The sequence below is a fragment of the Channa argus genome, chromosome 22 (genome assembly GCF_033026475.1).
Source record: "Channa argus isolate prfri chromosome 22, Channa argus male v1.0, whole genome shotgun sequence".
NCBI lineage: Eukaryota > Metazoa > Chordata > Actinopteri > Anabantiformes > Channidae > Channa > Channa argus.
This window is the reverse complement of record NC_090218.1, coordinates 13040575-13055313: the sequence shown is the minus strand read 5'-3', so window position 1 is coordinate 13055313 and position 14739 is coordinate 13040575. Positions and strand designations below refer to the sequence as shown.

General features: G+C 39.5%; 2 protein-coding genes across 2 annotated transcripts; both read right to left on the bottom strand.

Moving 5' to 3' along the window:
- Positions 1 to 203: 203 nt before the first annotated feature.
- LOC137108304 (olfactory receptor 8G17-like) lies at positions 204 to 1176 on the bottom strand. The gene has a single exon (XM_067492715.1). The coding sequence runs from the start codon at positions 1162 to 1164 to the stop codon at positions 226 to 228; it is 939 nt and encodes a 312-aa protein (XP_067348816.1). The 5' UTR covers positions 1165 to 1176; the 3' UTR covers positions 204 to 225.
- A 2838-nt stretch (positions 1177 to 4014) lies between these two features.
- LOC137108279 (olfactory receptor 52K1-like) lies at positions 4015 to 14703 on the bottom strand. Its single transcript, XM_067492676.1, has 3 exons — positions 6420 to 14703; positions 6270 to 6330; positions 4015 to 6043 (listed from the first exon to the last, which is right to left on the bottom strand). The coding sequence occupies exon 3, from the start codon at positions 6037 to 6039 to the stop codon at positions 5107 to 5109; it is 933 nt and encodes a 310-aa protein (XP_067348777.1). The 5' UTR covers positions 6040 to 6043; positions 6270 to 6330; positions 6420 to 14703; the 3' UTR covers positions 4015 to 5106.
- Between the last annotated feature and the right edge of the window lie 36 nt (positions 14704 to 14739).

The window sequence follows — 14739 nt, the reverse complement described above, 5'->3', positions numbered from 1 at the left end:
ACAAGAGGAATAAAGCTAAAAATTATTACATGTAACTGTTCAAAGCTTTAATAGTGACAAAGTTGAAGGGTTGCAGAAATCTTTAGAAAAAAGCTCAGGAATTTATTAGCAACATATTGCTACAGACAGTATCTGACCCATGTCCACTTCAGTTGTTTGAAGAAAACAGCAAAGACAAGAACATTTTTAATGACTGTATGTTTTTAAAATCCATCTGCATTTACATTATGCAAACATTTTAGTAGAATGCAACAATTTTGACATTAATCTTTTTATTTCTTGGGACTGCACACCATAAATAATGGGATTGAGGCTGCCAGGGATAATATGGCCCACGATAGTGGATAGTTTTCTGTAGTCTGAGTACTGAGGGAATCGATGCAGGAAAACAATGAGCAGTCCACATACGGACATAATCAGATATACAAAGAGATGAGTGCTGCAGGTCTTTAAAGCTTTACTGTTCAAAGACCTGTTTTTATTGTTAAGACACACTACTGTTATTTTAGTGTAGGTAAGAACAATGCTGCCTATAGAAGCTGTGTACAGGACCACAGTGAAAGTGAGACCATACACATTATTAATGAACACATCCTCACACGAGAGCTTAAACAGTGACGCGTTGTCACAGTGGGAATTTGAGATCAGGGTCCTGCATCGTTTCAGTCGTACTGTCAGACCAAGCAGAATTCCGACCAACACAAAGGCCACTCCCCAGGCAGAAACGGTCAGCTTGATCACCATTTTGTTGGTCATTATAGCAGCATAGCGCAGGGGTTTACAGATGGCCACATATCTGTCAAAGGCCATAATCATGAGTGCAGTATGGGAGGTGGTGCCAAACATGTGTGTAATGAAAGCCTGGACAACACACTCATAATAACTGATAAGCCGCTCAGAGGGAGGCCGCAACAAATCCAGGAGCAAACGTGGCACCCAGATAGAATTTCCAAGTATGTCATTGACTGGCAGGTTGCAAAACAGGAGATACATAGGCTGGTGGAGGCTTTTGTCAGTAAAAACCAGTACCACAATGCCTACGTTGACTAGTATAAGAAACAGGTAAAACAAAGACAATAAGAAAAAGACAGGGTAAATAGAATCCTTCGAGATGTTTAACCCCTCCAGCTGAAGGGTAAAGCTGTTGAAGGTGTAGTTTTCCATCCACCTGAAGCAAAAGAAACTAAATAAGAATGTTTGGTTGTCATATACAGTTAGGACTTACACAGGATATCAGTGAGCAAGTGTTAACCAAGAGCCAAAGGTTTCAACTACCGAGGACAGTTCAGGAAACAGTTTGTAAAATTCAATAAAAAGAGAATGAAAAATTTACTTCGATACCTTTTGAAACAGTCCAACGATTAAATAATTTGTAGTATGTAGATATTACACCTTACTTCTCTTCTCATGTTTTCAAGTGACCAAAAACTCACCACCCCACCTACTGCCAGAGGACCACAACCTCTATCTCAGTTTTAAAAGAGATTTTGTCATCTGGAGATGTATTGTGCACTGTGACATCATGGAATCGAGTTGGTGGCCATAGAGACTGTCAACAAAGGAGGGTAGAATACTTCACTTCACCGGCTGAAGTGTATCAGTGATCATAATCAGCTGGACATTGATAAGGATTTGAAGAAAAACTAAGTGACATTCACCTTGTCCAACATGTAATAACAGTTTTTTAGATATTAATGTAATTTCAAAAACACAATTCCCTCTTAAAAATCCTTCAGACAACAATCACTATTGGCTTTAACCTCCAAGGCTAATTCATGTCCCCCTGAGAAAACAGGCCAAATCAATTACTCAATCAGATGGGAGAACCTTTAATATAAACTCTAACTTTCTGCTGCTGCCTAACAGGAATTTATCAAACTTCATCCAGCAATTCTAGTCACAATATTGACTCAACATCATTTGTTTGTCATGGGATCTCACATTTCATCTCACTAAGGGAAGGTTCATTACAGTAATGTCCTTCAGTATGAGAATGTTCTTGTCTGATTGTTTTGGTTTACTGTGCTCTGTAGCACCTACCTGAATGGAATAAGTTGGAAGTGATTGTTCTCATGATGAAGTGGTCTAGTGATTTTCTCTGCTCAGTCCCTGCTCGGGTTTTTTACTGCACTCCCAACTGTCCTTTGGTTTTGTTCTTATCATGTTTGGTTTTTAAACTGACAGTCTGACAGTTCTGGATGTGTAGATGGATTCTGATTATGGTGTAGAACTGGAACAGCAGTTCCTGAGGCAGGTTGGATTATCTGAACTGATGATTGTGTTGATGGATGGAGTCTTGGAAGATAGAAGATCCTAAAAATCTGAAGGATTTTACAGCACACCCTGAGCCGTCATGTATGGTGAGGGGATTGGTATGTGGTGCTTCTTTGCACTGTTGATGAGCTAATTCAGCTCCGGGTTGTTTTGGTGTTGCACCACCTAAAAGCTGTAATGTTGGATGTGACTACAGCCAGGGTCACGTGCTGCTTCCTGTGTGCCAGGAAGTCTGGATCTTCTGACAGCTAGAGGCAGTTACAGCTATAGGTGAAGGATGTTGGACTGGAAAACTTCACGTATTACAGTGAGCTGATGTCTACAAACAGCAGCCTTCATTATGGCAACTAAGATTCTTTCAAAGTTAAAAATGTTTGATCACACATTCAAGTAGCTTCTTCAGTCTGAGGATAGTTGATAACCTGACAATTCCACTTGGAGCAGAGCTGTCACTACACGTCTGCAGTGCTCTTTGGTTCAGTCCTTTGCATGGAAACTTTTCCCATCGCGAACATTTCAGAAGCAAGCAATTTGTTGTGGTGCTTTTTCTTCATTCGTCGTTGTTTTTATAGAGCTTCTACATTGACTGGAGTAGACATGTCATATTTCTTGATCTGACAGTTAGGATGCTCCAATGATATAGGATTTGGAACAAAATATGCACAAGCAACTACATTAATCTTATTATTTCTTGGGACTGCACACCATAAATAATGGGGTTGAGGCTGCCAGGGATAATATGGCCCATGATAGTGGATAGTTTTCTGTAGTCTGAGCACTGAGGGAATCGATGCAGGAAAACAATGAGCAGTCCACATACGGACATAATCAGATATACAAAGAGATGAGTGCTGCAGGTCTTTAAAGCTTTACTGTTCAAAGACCTGTTTTTATTGTTAAGACACACTACTGTTGTTTTAGTCTAGGTAAGAACAATGCTGGCATCGAGCAACGGAATGAGGTGTGTGATGTTAACCATAGTGCAAAATTAGCACATTAAATTGGCAGGTAATGTAAACATGTCATAGTATTTGAAAGTGACAGAAGTAATGAAGGAAATTTGACTGGTAAGTTCAATGCAGATGGGTTTGGCCGAAGAATAGCCGACCAGTTGGTGGCCCCGAGCTGCTCTGTGGTGATACTTTCTTAACCCTGCCTCACGCGCTGCCTTCAGTAAGTCCAAAAACAACCAAAGAAGAAGTAATGTTCGTTGGTTGGTGGAAGGAACACTTTGAGGAACACCTGAACTGAACAAAGATGTCCTCTGAGGAGGAGGAAGAGTCTAAAGACTCGGGCTAAGGCTCACTCATATCTCTGGCAGAAATCCCTTAGATGGTAAAGAAGCTCCTCAGTGGCAATGTGCCAGGTGTTGATGAGATTGGCCATGAGATGCCAAAGGCTCTAGACATTGTGGGACTTTGACATTGGGCCACATTGTTTATAAGTGTCTTCTCTTTCACATGGTGGAAGGGGACACTGCCTGTTGACTGGCAAACTTCGATGGTGGTTCCCATATTTCAAAAACGGGGCCGGACGTATGGCATCATTTCATATTGTGATCATGATGAACATACAGTTTACCAATCAGTGCTATTGAAGACTAAAACAGTACAACAAATCCAAATTGTTTAAACTTTAATTATTACAAATTCAATACAAGGAATTGATTGAAATGATCAAAATAATGATGAGATAAAAAAGTTAACAACTTAGTCCCAAGAGTAATTAATGGACGTCCACTACTTACAGTTGGGTGCAGAAGTTAGCACCACCTGGTATGAAAATGTTAAAAAGACTAAAACAGAGATTTCTTTTTCTATCAACATTATTTTTAATGCATATGGGTTAGGGTTAGGTGGGTGGGTTGGCCCAATTTCATCAAAAGTTCATTTTTAATTAATCTATCAAAAACAATGCAAACTTTTCCCCAGATATAATTTTAATTATTGTACTATAACTCGTGCATCCCTTTACCATTTTTGTTATTTCTGATGATGAATGATATCAGTACTATCTAAATGTATATTATTTTTATTAATTAGGGTTAATGCAGAGTAATGGATCAATTCCTGAAGCAAGTTAAACTTCATAAGTTGATTATAGTGTTAAAGCTGAATTTCAAGGCCTGGGAGATTGTGGCAAGAAGTCAGTGCATGCAAAGGAACAGACATGACTTATTTTTAATTACTTTATTGTGTCCTTAACATTTTAGTGCCCTGACATGGGGGACTATCACTGGTATAGACACATCAGTACTAAAGATTTTATTTTTATCATTAAAAAAAACATTATCATTTTATCAAAAGTGAGTCATTTCATTTCATTTTAATCTAAATCTCTTTATTTTTTTATTTTTATTTTTATTTTTAGCAGCCTTTATTTTCCTGTTTGCTGCCAATTCATAAAATGGTAGAAAATTACAATGATATCAACAGGACATACGCAGTCAGGTGGGTGGCTCAGGTGCGTTGCTGATCTGCTGGCCACATCATCTGCTGACTAAAAACATTACTTTAATAGTTGTCATCTCACTTTAGTGTTTTTGGATGTGCAGCACTTTTCTATCTACAGGAAATTTTAGCTTTCACCATTGCATGTGCTATGTCTCAAGGAGCTTTCTCAAGACCTCCAGGTAAAGATTTGAACCTTAGATAGAAATTAACCACTTATAAGTTCACACAGTATCTGATCCATGTAGACTACTATATAAGTAACAGGTGTTTTAAGATGTTACTCTGAAAAGTGCAGAGACAGAGAAGCTCAAATATTTAAAAGCAGCAAAAACAGATCATATACAGTTAAAAAACATTTGTATTTTCAGTAGAATTGTGGTCAAATTTTTCTGGACTGGAACAACGTTGACATAAATTTCCTAATTTCTCTGGACTGCACACCATAAATGATGGGGTTAAGACTGCCAGGGATAATATGACCCACAATTTCAGAAAGTTTTCTGTAGTCTGAGTACTGAGGAAAGCGATGCAACACAACGATGAGCAGTCCACTTAAGAACATAATCAGATATACAAAGAGATGAGTGCTGCAGGTCTTTAAAGCTTTACTGTTTAAAGACTTGTTTTTACTGGTCAGACACACTACTGTAATTTTAGTGTAGGTAAGAACCATGGTGCCCACAGACGCTGTGAACAGGAACACAGTAAAGGCAATGCCATACACATTATTAATAAACACATCCTCACACGAGAGCTTAAACAGTGATGCGTTGTCACAGTGAGAATTTGAGATCAGGGTCCTGCATCGTTTCAGTCGTACTGTCAGACCAAGCAGTATTCCGACCAACACAAAGGCCACTCCCCAGGCCGAAACCGTCAGCTTGATCACCATTTTGTTGGTCATTATAATAGCATAGTGCAGGGGATTACAGATGGCCACATATCTGTCAAAGGCCATAATCATGAGCACAGTGTGTGCAGCAGTGCCAGACATGTGTGTAATGAAAGCCTGGACAACACACTCATAATAATTAATAAGACGCTCAGAAGGAGGCCGCAACATGTCTATGAGCAAACGTGGCACCCAGATAGATTGTCCTAGAATGTTATTGAATGGAAGATTGAAAAAAAGGAGATACATAGGCTGGTGGAGGCTTTTGTCAATTAAAATCAGTACCATCATGCCTGCATTGACTAACAGAATAAATAGGTAGAAGAAAAAGAATAAGAAAAAGATGGGGTACAGGGAATCCTCTGAGATGTTCAACCCCTCCAGCTGAAGGGTAAAGCTGTTCAATGTGTAGTTTTCCATGTACCTGGAGCAGAAGAAACAAAATACAAATGCTGATTCGTAGATGCAATCAGGCCTGTTTTAACTCACGTATACATGTCTATAAAGCAACAATTTGAAAAGTTAATAAAAGAGAAAGTTGTTTTAAGTTAGACACCTTTAAAAGACAATATAGATATTACAGCATTTAAGTTTAAATTACCTTTTATTTCTCTTCTAATGTTCTCATGTCAATGTCACCAAAAACTCACCATTCCACTTTATGCCACAAGACCACAACTCCTGTCTCAGTTTTGTAGAGCTTCTTTCCACCTGGGAACACAATGTGACATCAAGGTATCAGTTTGGTGGCCATAGAGACTATCAAGAGACAAGACAAAGACAAAAGTGTAGAAGTTCACCCAGGGTGGTGAAACTTCTTCAGCTGCTGCAAGAAGTAAAGCCTCTGCTGAACCTTCTTGGTGAGAGAGCTGATGTTCTGCTCCCACATGAGCTTCTGGGTGATGTTCATGCTGCACAATGGCACCAGATGGTCAACCTCACTCCTGTAGGTAAACTCATCTCCATCAGAGATGAGGCTGATGTGGGTGGCGTCATCTGTGAACTTCACAAGTTCAACAGCCTGATCTCCAGATGTGGAGCTGTTGGTATGCAGGGAGAATAACAGAGCAGATCCATGCAGGTGGTGGAAACCTTACCAACCTTACCAACTGCTGTCTCTTTGTCAGGAAGTCGGTGATCCACCTGCACATGGAATCAGAGCAGAGCTGGAAGGATTATATTCAAGCCAGAGTTGAACTCCACAAACAGTAAATAAATAAAATAACCAAATAACTAAATAAATAAATAAAGTTGAATTGATAGTTAGTTGTTGCCTTCAGCCCTTTCCAGACAGACACAGAGTCGTTGGCTGAGAATTGCTGTTCCATTCTCTGACCATGCACTGATTTAGCTCGGCTCACCTCCCTGATAAATCTGTACTTAGCCTCTCTGTATTTGTATTTGTCTGCCCCTCTGAATGTCTCGCCCTGTCCGTGATGGACAGACACTGTCCTCACAGAACTTAATGTAGGACGTCACAGTGTCCGTGTACTCATCGAGACTGTCAGTGACAGACCTAAAAACATCGCAGTTTGTACAGTCCAAACACTCCTGAAGTTTCCCCACAGCCTCAATGGTGCCACTTCTTTGACGTCATCACAGCAGGTTTGCAGACTTAATTTCTGCTTGTATGCTGGAATCAGGTGCACCATGATGTGGTCAGACTGGCCCTGCTCTGTAAAGTTGGATTCCACTCAGCTGTAGCACAGTCTCCGGTATAAGACCACACAGGCACATTTCCATGAAGCTCAGAACACAGAACATAGAAAAGTCTCTGTTTTTGTTCAGCATCATGTTCAGCTCAACCAGCACGTTAGAGGGGAATATTCTAGGCAGTGCATAATCCTTAACCAGCAGAGACACATTAGCACACCTGAGCATTTACCTCTTCTGTGGGGCTTCACTTTATTACGCACCTCCTTGATCAAAATAGCCAGAAAAAATCAGAAATAAGGCCACAGGGATAGTATCACTGATGTTCATCAGCTCTTTCCTGGAGTAAGAGCCACCAGACAAATAAATAAAACACCAAACAACACAAGCTAGAATGTACCAAAACACCAAGGCTGCCATCCACGGTGCCAACTTCAAAGGATCATAGAGGATCATCTCCAAAAATCAACAATGCAGCAGGTCAGATGTTTGCCAAAGACCACCTCAGTGACCCTACTGGAAAAATGTCTTGGGGTCAGATTAAACAAAGGTCCATTTTATTGGCAAGAACACTGCACAATGTACTATATGTCTTGAAAAGAGAACCATCATCCAACAATGAAGTACGATGGAGCACCATGATTTGGGGAAACTTCGCTGCCTCTGGACCTGCAACGCTTATCGTTGTGGAGGGAAAAGTAGAAACTGGTGTGAGACCAGTTGATGATTTTCCTAGATAAGTTATTTTACTCTGCTCCAGAAAGAGAAATGCTTCCTACATCATAAACAGTGTAAGAAGTTATAGACAGTGGTTTGGTTTGTCGTGTGTTTCCCCACTGACTGACTAAAGGCAGACGCCTGCACAATAGCAAGTTTCTGAGTAAGCACCTATTAAATTAGTGTCAGTGACAGCTGATTAGAAATGTGGATAATAACTCACATGTTGATGTTGATGTACGTGGCCATTACAATAATTACTAGTAACATTTTTGGCAAAAACTAGTTAATTAGGCTTTTGGAGAGATTGATTAGTGGGTTAAAACAAAGTTAAACTTGAACCATTGAGTGACAATTTTAAATGGGACATGACTTGAGTTTGTTTTAAAGTCCTGTGCTTTTCACTGAATTAACTGATTACATCACCAACTGAAACGTGCATTTGTCACATTACTATATTCATAGACATGAACATGCACAGACACCTGCACCACCCAGATATTTGTAGCAACACCCACACTCTCACCCATAACTGTCCTTGTACCTGCCTGTCTGGTTCTCATCAAGCTCTGTCTCTGTCTCTGATCTGGATCCTGTGGTTGTGCTTGAACCTCCAGTTTGGGTTCAAAGGAAGGAGCATCCCCTTATTTTGAAAAGGCTAAAAGAGTAAAAGTGATCTTTTTTTTTCATTAGCAAAATACTTAATGCACATTTAACTAGAACAAATGTTCCTTCATCAGAAATTAAATTAGTTTAATTTATTTATCAAGAGGTGGTGCAAACTTTTATACTAAAAGAATTTGTTTTAATTTATTTTATTTATATACTTTGAACATTTTTGTTACTTCTGATGATAAAAGAACATTTGTAGTAGCTGTACATGCATTAAATATTATGTTGATTTTAAAAAGTGCTTTGTAACATCTGTCCCACCATCCTATATTTCACAATTGCCATTTTAGGAATTGTACTTCATTAGTGCTTGGTGAACTGGGGTTAGCTGGAAACAGAAAAAGAAAAAAAAGTAGAATGAAATAGTGTAGAATATACTTTGTGCCCTTAGGGACAAGATGCCTTGGACTCAGTGCTGGAACACAAGCTGCTTCACGATAAAAATAAGAAACAAAACAACACACTGGCTATAAACCTATAACATCATTGCACACACCCACCTGAGGGTGATTTAAAATGTTAAAGATCAAAGCAAATCAAAACTTTATTTATATAGCACCTTTCTTACAGATTAATGCAGGTTTAGGTTCTTTACAGATGATTGAAAGTTGATTAAAAGGTGTATCAAGCAAAGGCAATTAACAATAAAACCAGTCAAAACAGTAATAATAATGCACTAACGAGACCTAAAATACAATAATAATAATAGAGAAATTGACAAGGCACATAAAAACAAGTCTGACACAACAGACCCACCTCCCATGAAGTTAATTATTCTTAGTCCTTCATCTGATGGCCTGTGACTGAATCCAGATCTGCAAACTTGGGGCTTGTCTAAGTTCTTTCTTTCATTGTCCATTTTATCCCTCACAATTAACATTACATTTTAAGGACCTGAATTACAACAATACAAGTGATCATCTCAAATGAGCATGTTACAGGAGCTAGGAGGAAGCTAACGTCCAGTTTAACTTAAATTAGCCTGCCAGCTAGCTAAGATTACTCAGCCGTAGCTAAATAGCATTATGCAATATGGTGCAACACGAGAGAAGGTGCACATTGTTTGAAGAAATATGTAAACATTTATAGTTATTTTACTGTCTCTTTCAATTATTGTCGGGCATTTCCACATCTTTAAAAGACTCCATCACCTTCAACCTTGACATCCCTCAGCATCACAGATACGATATGGTTATGATATGGGAATTTAATAAGGTCCGTTAAATGAAAGAATGTATTCATGTAAACTCAACAGTGCGAACAAAGGTTTATTTCCTACAGAGCAGCAGCTCAGCCAATGAGGAACTGTGGCTCAGGGACTGAGAGGTTTTGAATGTCAAGTATAAAAAACGTTTCTCATGGTGCCTCAGAAAACCCAGGGGAATGAGTCAGCTAGAGGACATTAGTGTGGGAGTATTTGAGGGCTTGAATTTAAATACTGTCAAAGATGATAATAAAAGGCTTTCAGGTAAATGTAATTAAATGATTAAAGGTGTGGCCACTGGGCTTAACATAGCTGTTTCATTCTTGTGAGTCATCCTACAGAAAGGAGTCAAATATTGTTGGGAAAAATTATAGGCAAACATTTTTAAATTATATTTCCATCAGTGTGGTCTGAGCCATGACAAATGTAATGTAAATATGACTTCACCATCGCTGGCTTTCAGCTTCCCACACTCCTTTAGTTCTTTGTTTTCTGGCTTCCTGGCTTCTGATCACCAGGACTATCAGCGAAGAAATGTACAAATACAACCTGTGACTCCAACTATGAATATGTCTGTAGAGAAACCAGGTGGATATATGTTTGTGTCAGTTTAATCAGATAAAGGGACTGTGGCTGTAAATCTGTCTAATAATCTCTAATAGTTGTTCTGTCCATATTGGGCACTTTGTCCTGTGTCCATTCTGTAGTGGAAGGCTGGAGGGCAGAGTTGTGGACATGAAGCTCATTCAACGTTTAGGCAATGATTTTAGCTCTAACCCATAACGCTGGCATTAGACATAATCTGGGCATTTGCAGAGCCACCACCAAACATTTGAGTGAGGCCACTTGTGTCTCTGACAGGTTGTCCATTAATCACAGGGTAAGTGTTTCAAACCCTCAGTAATTTAGTTATAGTTTTTAAAAATAACACAGAAACAACCCTTTTACCAAAGATGAAACACGAAAAGTTTTACGTAAAGGTGATGATATTTTTATTAATGCTTTTCTGTTTCTCTAAACAGGAGCATGGCGGCTCCTAGCTGGTGATAAAGTGGTTCTAGCAGACATATCTTATTACTGGGCTGTAATTAGTGTCCTGGAGGCCTCAGAGTTCCCAGGTGACTCAGTGACCAGCAGGTTAATAGAATTAGAAGTTGCACAGTGGTTCCCAGGTGGGCATGGACTCCAAGCTGCAGTCCAGCCTTTTGTCTCCATCTTTACACTTTTTGTGCTGCTGATTTATTTTATGTTTGTCCAACAAAGACTGATGTTTATGCCTGATTGCAAAGGGAACATTTGTAGGACTTGTCCTGATTGCTCCTTAATCTGACTGTGGGTACAGGACAAAACCCCCTGTAAACCGTAATTTTAGACTTTTTTCACCAGCCTTACTTGATTTTTCAGATTGGTCTGTTTCTAGCTTTTTTCTGTTTGATGCAGTCTGGGTCATGGGTTAAAACCACAATGATGTAATGTAAAGCCAAAGTTTTGTCTGCTCAGGAAAATTTCATTGGATAAGTCTTATTTTGCCAAGTGATGGCACTAGGGGAAGATCCGAGTTCTTTGCAATTGTTCAGGGATCAGCCAATTTCAACAATAACATGTTGTGTACTGCAGCTTGTAATCAGCACAGTGAGGTGAGTCCCTGCAGACACCACGAGAAGCTTTCATTAGCACCTCCTGTTATCAGTGGGATGCTCTGAGCTCTGAAAAGCATCTATGACTCCCCGAGGACTAATTATCATCAGAAAGTGTTGGTAAGTGTTTAGTTAGCAGGCAGCTCACAGTGGAGCTCATTAATAACACTCATTACTGTGGCAAGTGGAACCCAAAGTGATGACAATTGTCCACCATTAGGATGAAGAGCAGGCCCCTGAGCTCAGAGCAGGCAACACTGAAAACAAGAAAGACTTTACAACAAGAAACAATGAGGCCCATCAGGATCTGTATGAAAGGAACATGTAGAGGTGACAGAAGTTTCACAAGTATCTCTGAACTTTTATTCCGTGAGAAGCCACATCTTGTCCCAATCAAAATCTCAAAGTCACTGTTTGTGTCTCAGAGAGTCGACAAAACGTTTAACTGTTTCTATTTGCATGATGAAAAATTCAAATGTGATCTTGTAAAAACATGACATAGCTACAGCTACATGGTCATCACACGTTTTTAGCTGTGCAAAATGAAACAACAGGTGAGTTCATGGATTAACCTGCTCTCTCTGGCTTTTCTTTTCGGAAGTGAAGATCCTCCCACATGCACAGAAAATCTTAAACATCTTATAGAAAAGGTAAAAAATGTTTTCCCTGTTAAAAAACTATTATTGAAACAGTTCTTCACTGCATTAGTGAAACACATGATCAACTTTATAGTTTGCATTTTTACATTTGCCTGAGTCTGTGGAGACCTGTTGTATAAAACACATACTACAGCAGCCTTTGTTTGCAGAGTCGGCTTTTTTTCTGCATTGAAGCAGGCCGCCGTCTTCCTCTAACATTAACTAAGTTCTGTGTGAGAAAAATAACATTAGAAAATGCTTCAGTCATCAAAGCTGCATGTTTTTCTGCAAGATCAGAATAGAAAAACCTGTGGGAGTGTTTGATTGTTATGTTCAGGATCAACATATTTGCAGTTTCCATCTATGTTCATAATCAACACGGACACTGTACAAAACCAAAGCTAATTGTATTGCAGATTTCTGCAAAGGGATGTGATCTGTTGTGCTGTCGGTTAATCACACTCCAGGACACGTCCTGTTCGGTTACTTTAAAACACCAACTCCTTCAGTGTTGTTACACACTGAATTTAGGCACCAAAAACAAGCAATACTCAAAATAATATTCAACTCCAAAGCACAAGTTCAGATGAAATCTTTACCAAATTCAGAAAACCTACAGTATTATGGATCTGCAGGTCTGTCAGAAGTATTAAATGTTGGCCTAGTGGATCAGTGGGTAAAGCATCAGGAGATGCAGAATGCAGAAGTCTCACTGTTCAAACCCCAGCCCATGCACCAGCTGTGATCAAATATTGAAACATCAGGGTTTCCATCGTTCACTGAAAGCTCAGAGTTACCAAAAGCTTCAGCGTATAACACAGAGGAGACTGGACAAGCAGAGCAGTGCAATGACCCCTCGAACAGAGATCCCGATTTTTCTCTGCAGAGGTGTTTATGCTGTGGGTCATGGAGTAGAGAGGGATGGAAAAAAATAGTTTTGTCCATTTACAACTCGACCATGTGCAAAATGTGAAGGCCTCTGAATATATTAGAGCTTTTGCCCAAAACACCAGTTGTCCCACAGCAGGGGCAGTGAACTGTGAGGTGCTGCTCTGACCAGCTCTCACTGTTTCAGTCTTTAGTGTCGTTTCAACATGACGTCGAATTTAAAAAGTAATCAGTAACTTTGGGTGTCAGATAGATGTGACTATTTCTCTGGGAACTGCAGTGATGTCCAAGTATACTTGTACTATGATGGGAAACCACTGAGCAGCAGGTATTTCTAGATACTGCAGGTGAGGTGGGGTTCAGCAGATTGGAGACAACCGGATTGGACTTTAGCACCACCTGCTGGTTCTCTGCTGCTCTGTCAGCCTTTTTTCAACAGTTTCGACATGAATGACATGAGGTTTCATACTGATGTGTGGTTTATTCTTTTAGTTGGTCAAATATCTAAATGTGTATGTTTCAGTGTACAAATAGCGTTTCCAACTACAGTGAGCACATATTAGTTTAAGTTTCTCAAATGTGGAAATGTGCTGCTTTTTGTGTTTAATTTGAGTTTTTTTGTTTTTGTTTTTGTCCTTTCGGCTTATCCTGTGAGTTCAGGGTCGCCACAGTGGATCATTGTCCGCATGTTGATTTGGCAGTTTTTACAACCCTCCCCAATTTCTACCGGGCTTGGACCGGCACGGCACGGCTGGGGAGGGGAAAGGGCTGTTAGGGTTCAGTGTCTTGCCCAGGGACACTTCGACATATAGCCAGGGCCGGGGATCAAGCCACTCGCCCTGTGGTCCATGGACGACTGCCTTTACCAACTGAGCTACAGCCGCCCCTTTTGTCTTTAATTTGAGTAAATGAAATATTTCGGGCCTTGATCTGCTGTTTAGAATCAGCAACACATTTAGTGCTGCTGGATAGTAAAAATTAACATTTTACAGCCTTTGCTATTGTTCTGGCCCTTTGGCTTTTAGTCACTTTAATACTATGAATGACAGGAAATGGACACAAACCTTAAAGACGCGTACTGTACTTTTTTCTTTTCTTGGTCTTTGTACTGGAAACAACAACAACGATGACAACAATGTGAAGATAAAAACAGTTCATGTGTTTTCATCGGGATTTAAAAAATGTTAAAGTCACAGCATCTGTGTAAAATATTCACCTCCACTTGGACACTTGAACATAAGCCCTGGTTTTATGAATCTTCATATTTTAAAGTTGAACCAGTGACAGTTGGCCATGCATTTTTAGGTACATTATAAAAAAGAGCTGCTAAAAACTAATTCAGCTACTTTAAAGAGGCTTAAAGAAAGTGCCTGTGGTTTTTCTTGCTTCTGATAAGCTTTAAAATAACTCTACTGAAGATACAGAGCCACGTTCTGAAAAATAAATCAGGTGGACCTGTTACCAACACTTATTTACATTTCTACATTGGAGCTAATGGAGGGAAGTGAACTACATGGTAGTGGAGTAGAGCAACAAGTGAGTTGTGGAAGGTTGAGTGTGTAGCTGTGGAGGTAGATGGTTTGTTTAATATTCTGTGGAATTGATTTGTGAATATTGTTCTGTGGAATTACTTGTTTATCCTCTCAATTGGAAATTGAGAAAATTGGAAATATTCAGTGTTTGTCATACAAAGATCTCTTTTAACCCTCTT

Coding starts and splice junctions, on each gene's coding strand:
- LOC137108304 (XM_067492715.1), bottom strand. CDS start 1,164: ATGGAAAACTACACCTTCAACAGCTTTACCCTTCAGCTGGAGGGGTTA.
- LOC137108279 (XM_067492676.1), bottom strand. CDS start 6,039: ATGGAAAACTACACATTGAACAGCTTTACCCTTCAGCTGGAGGGGTTG.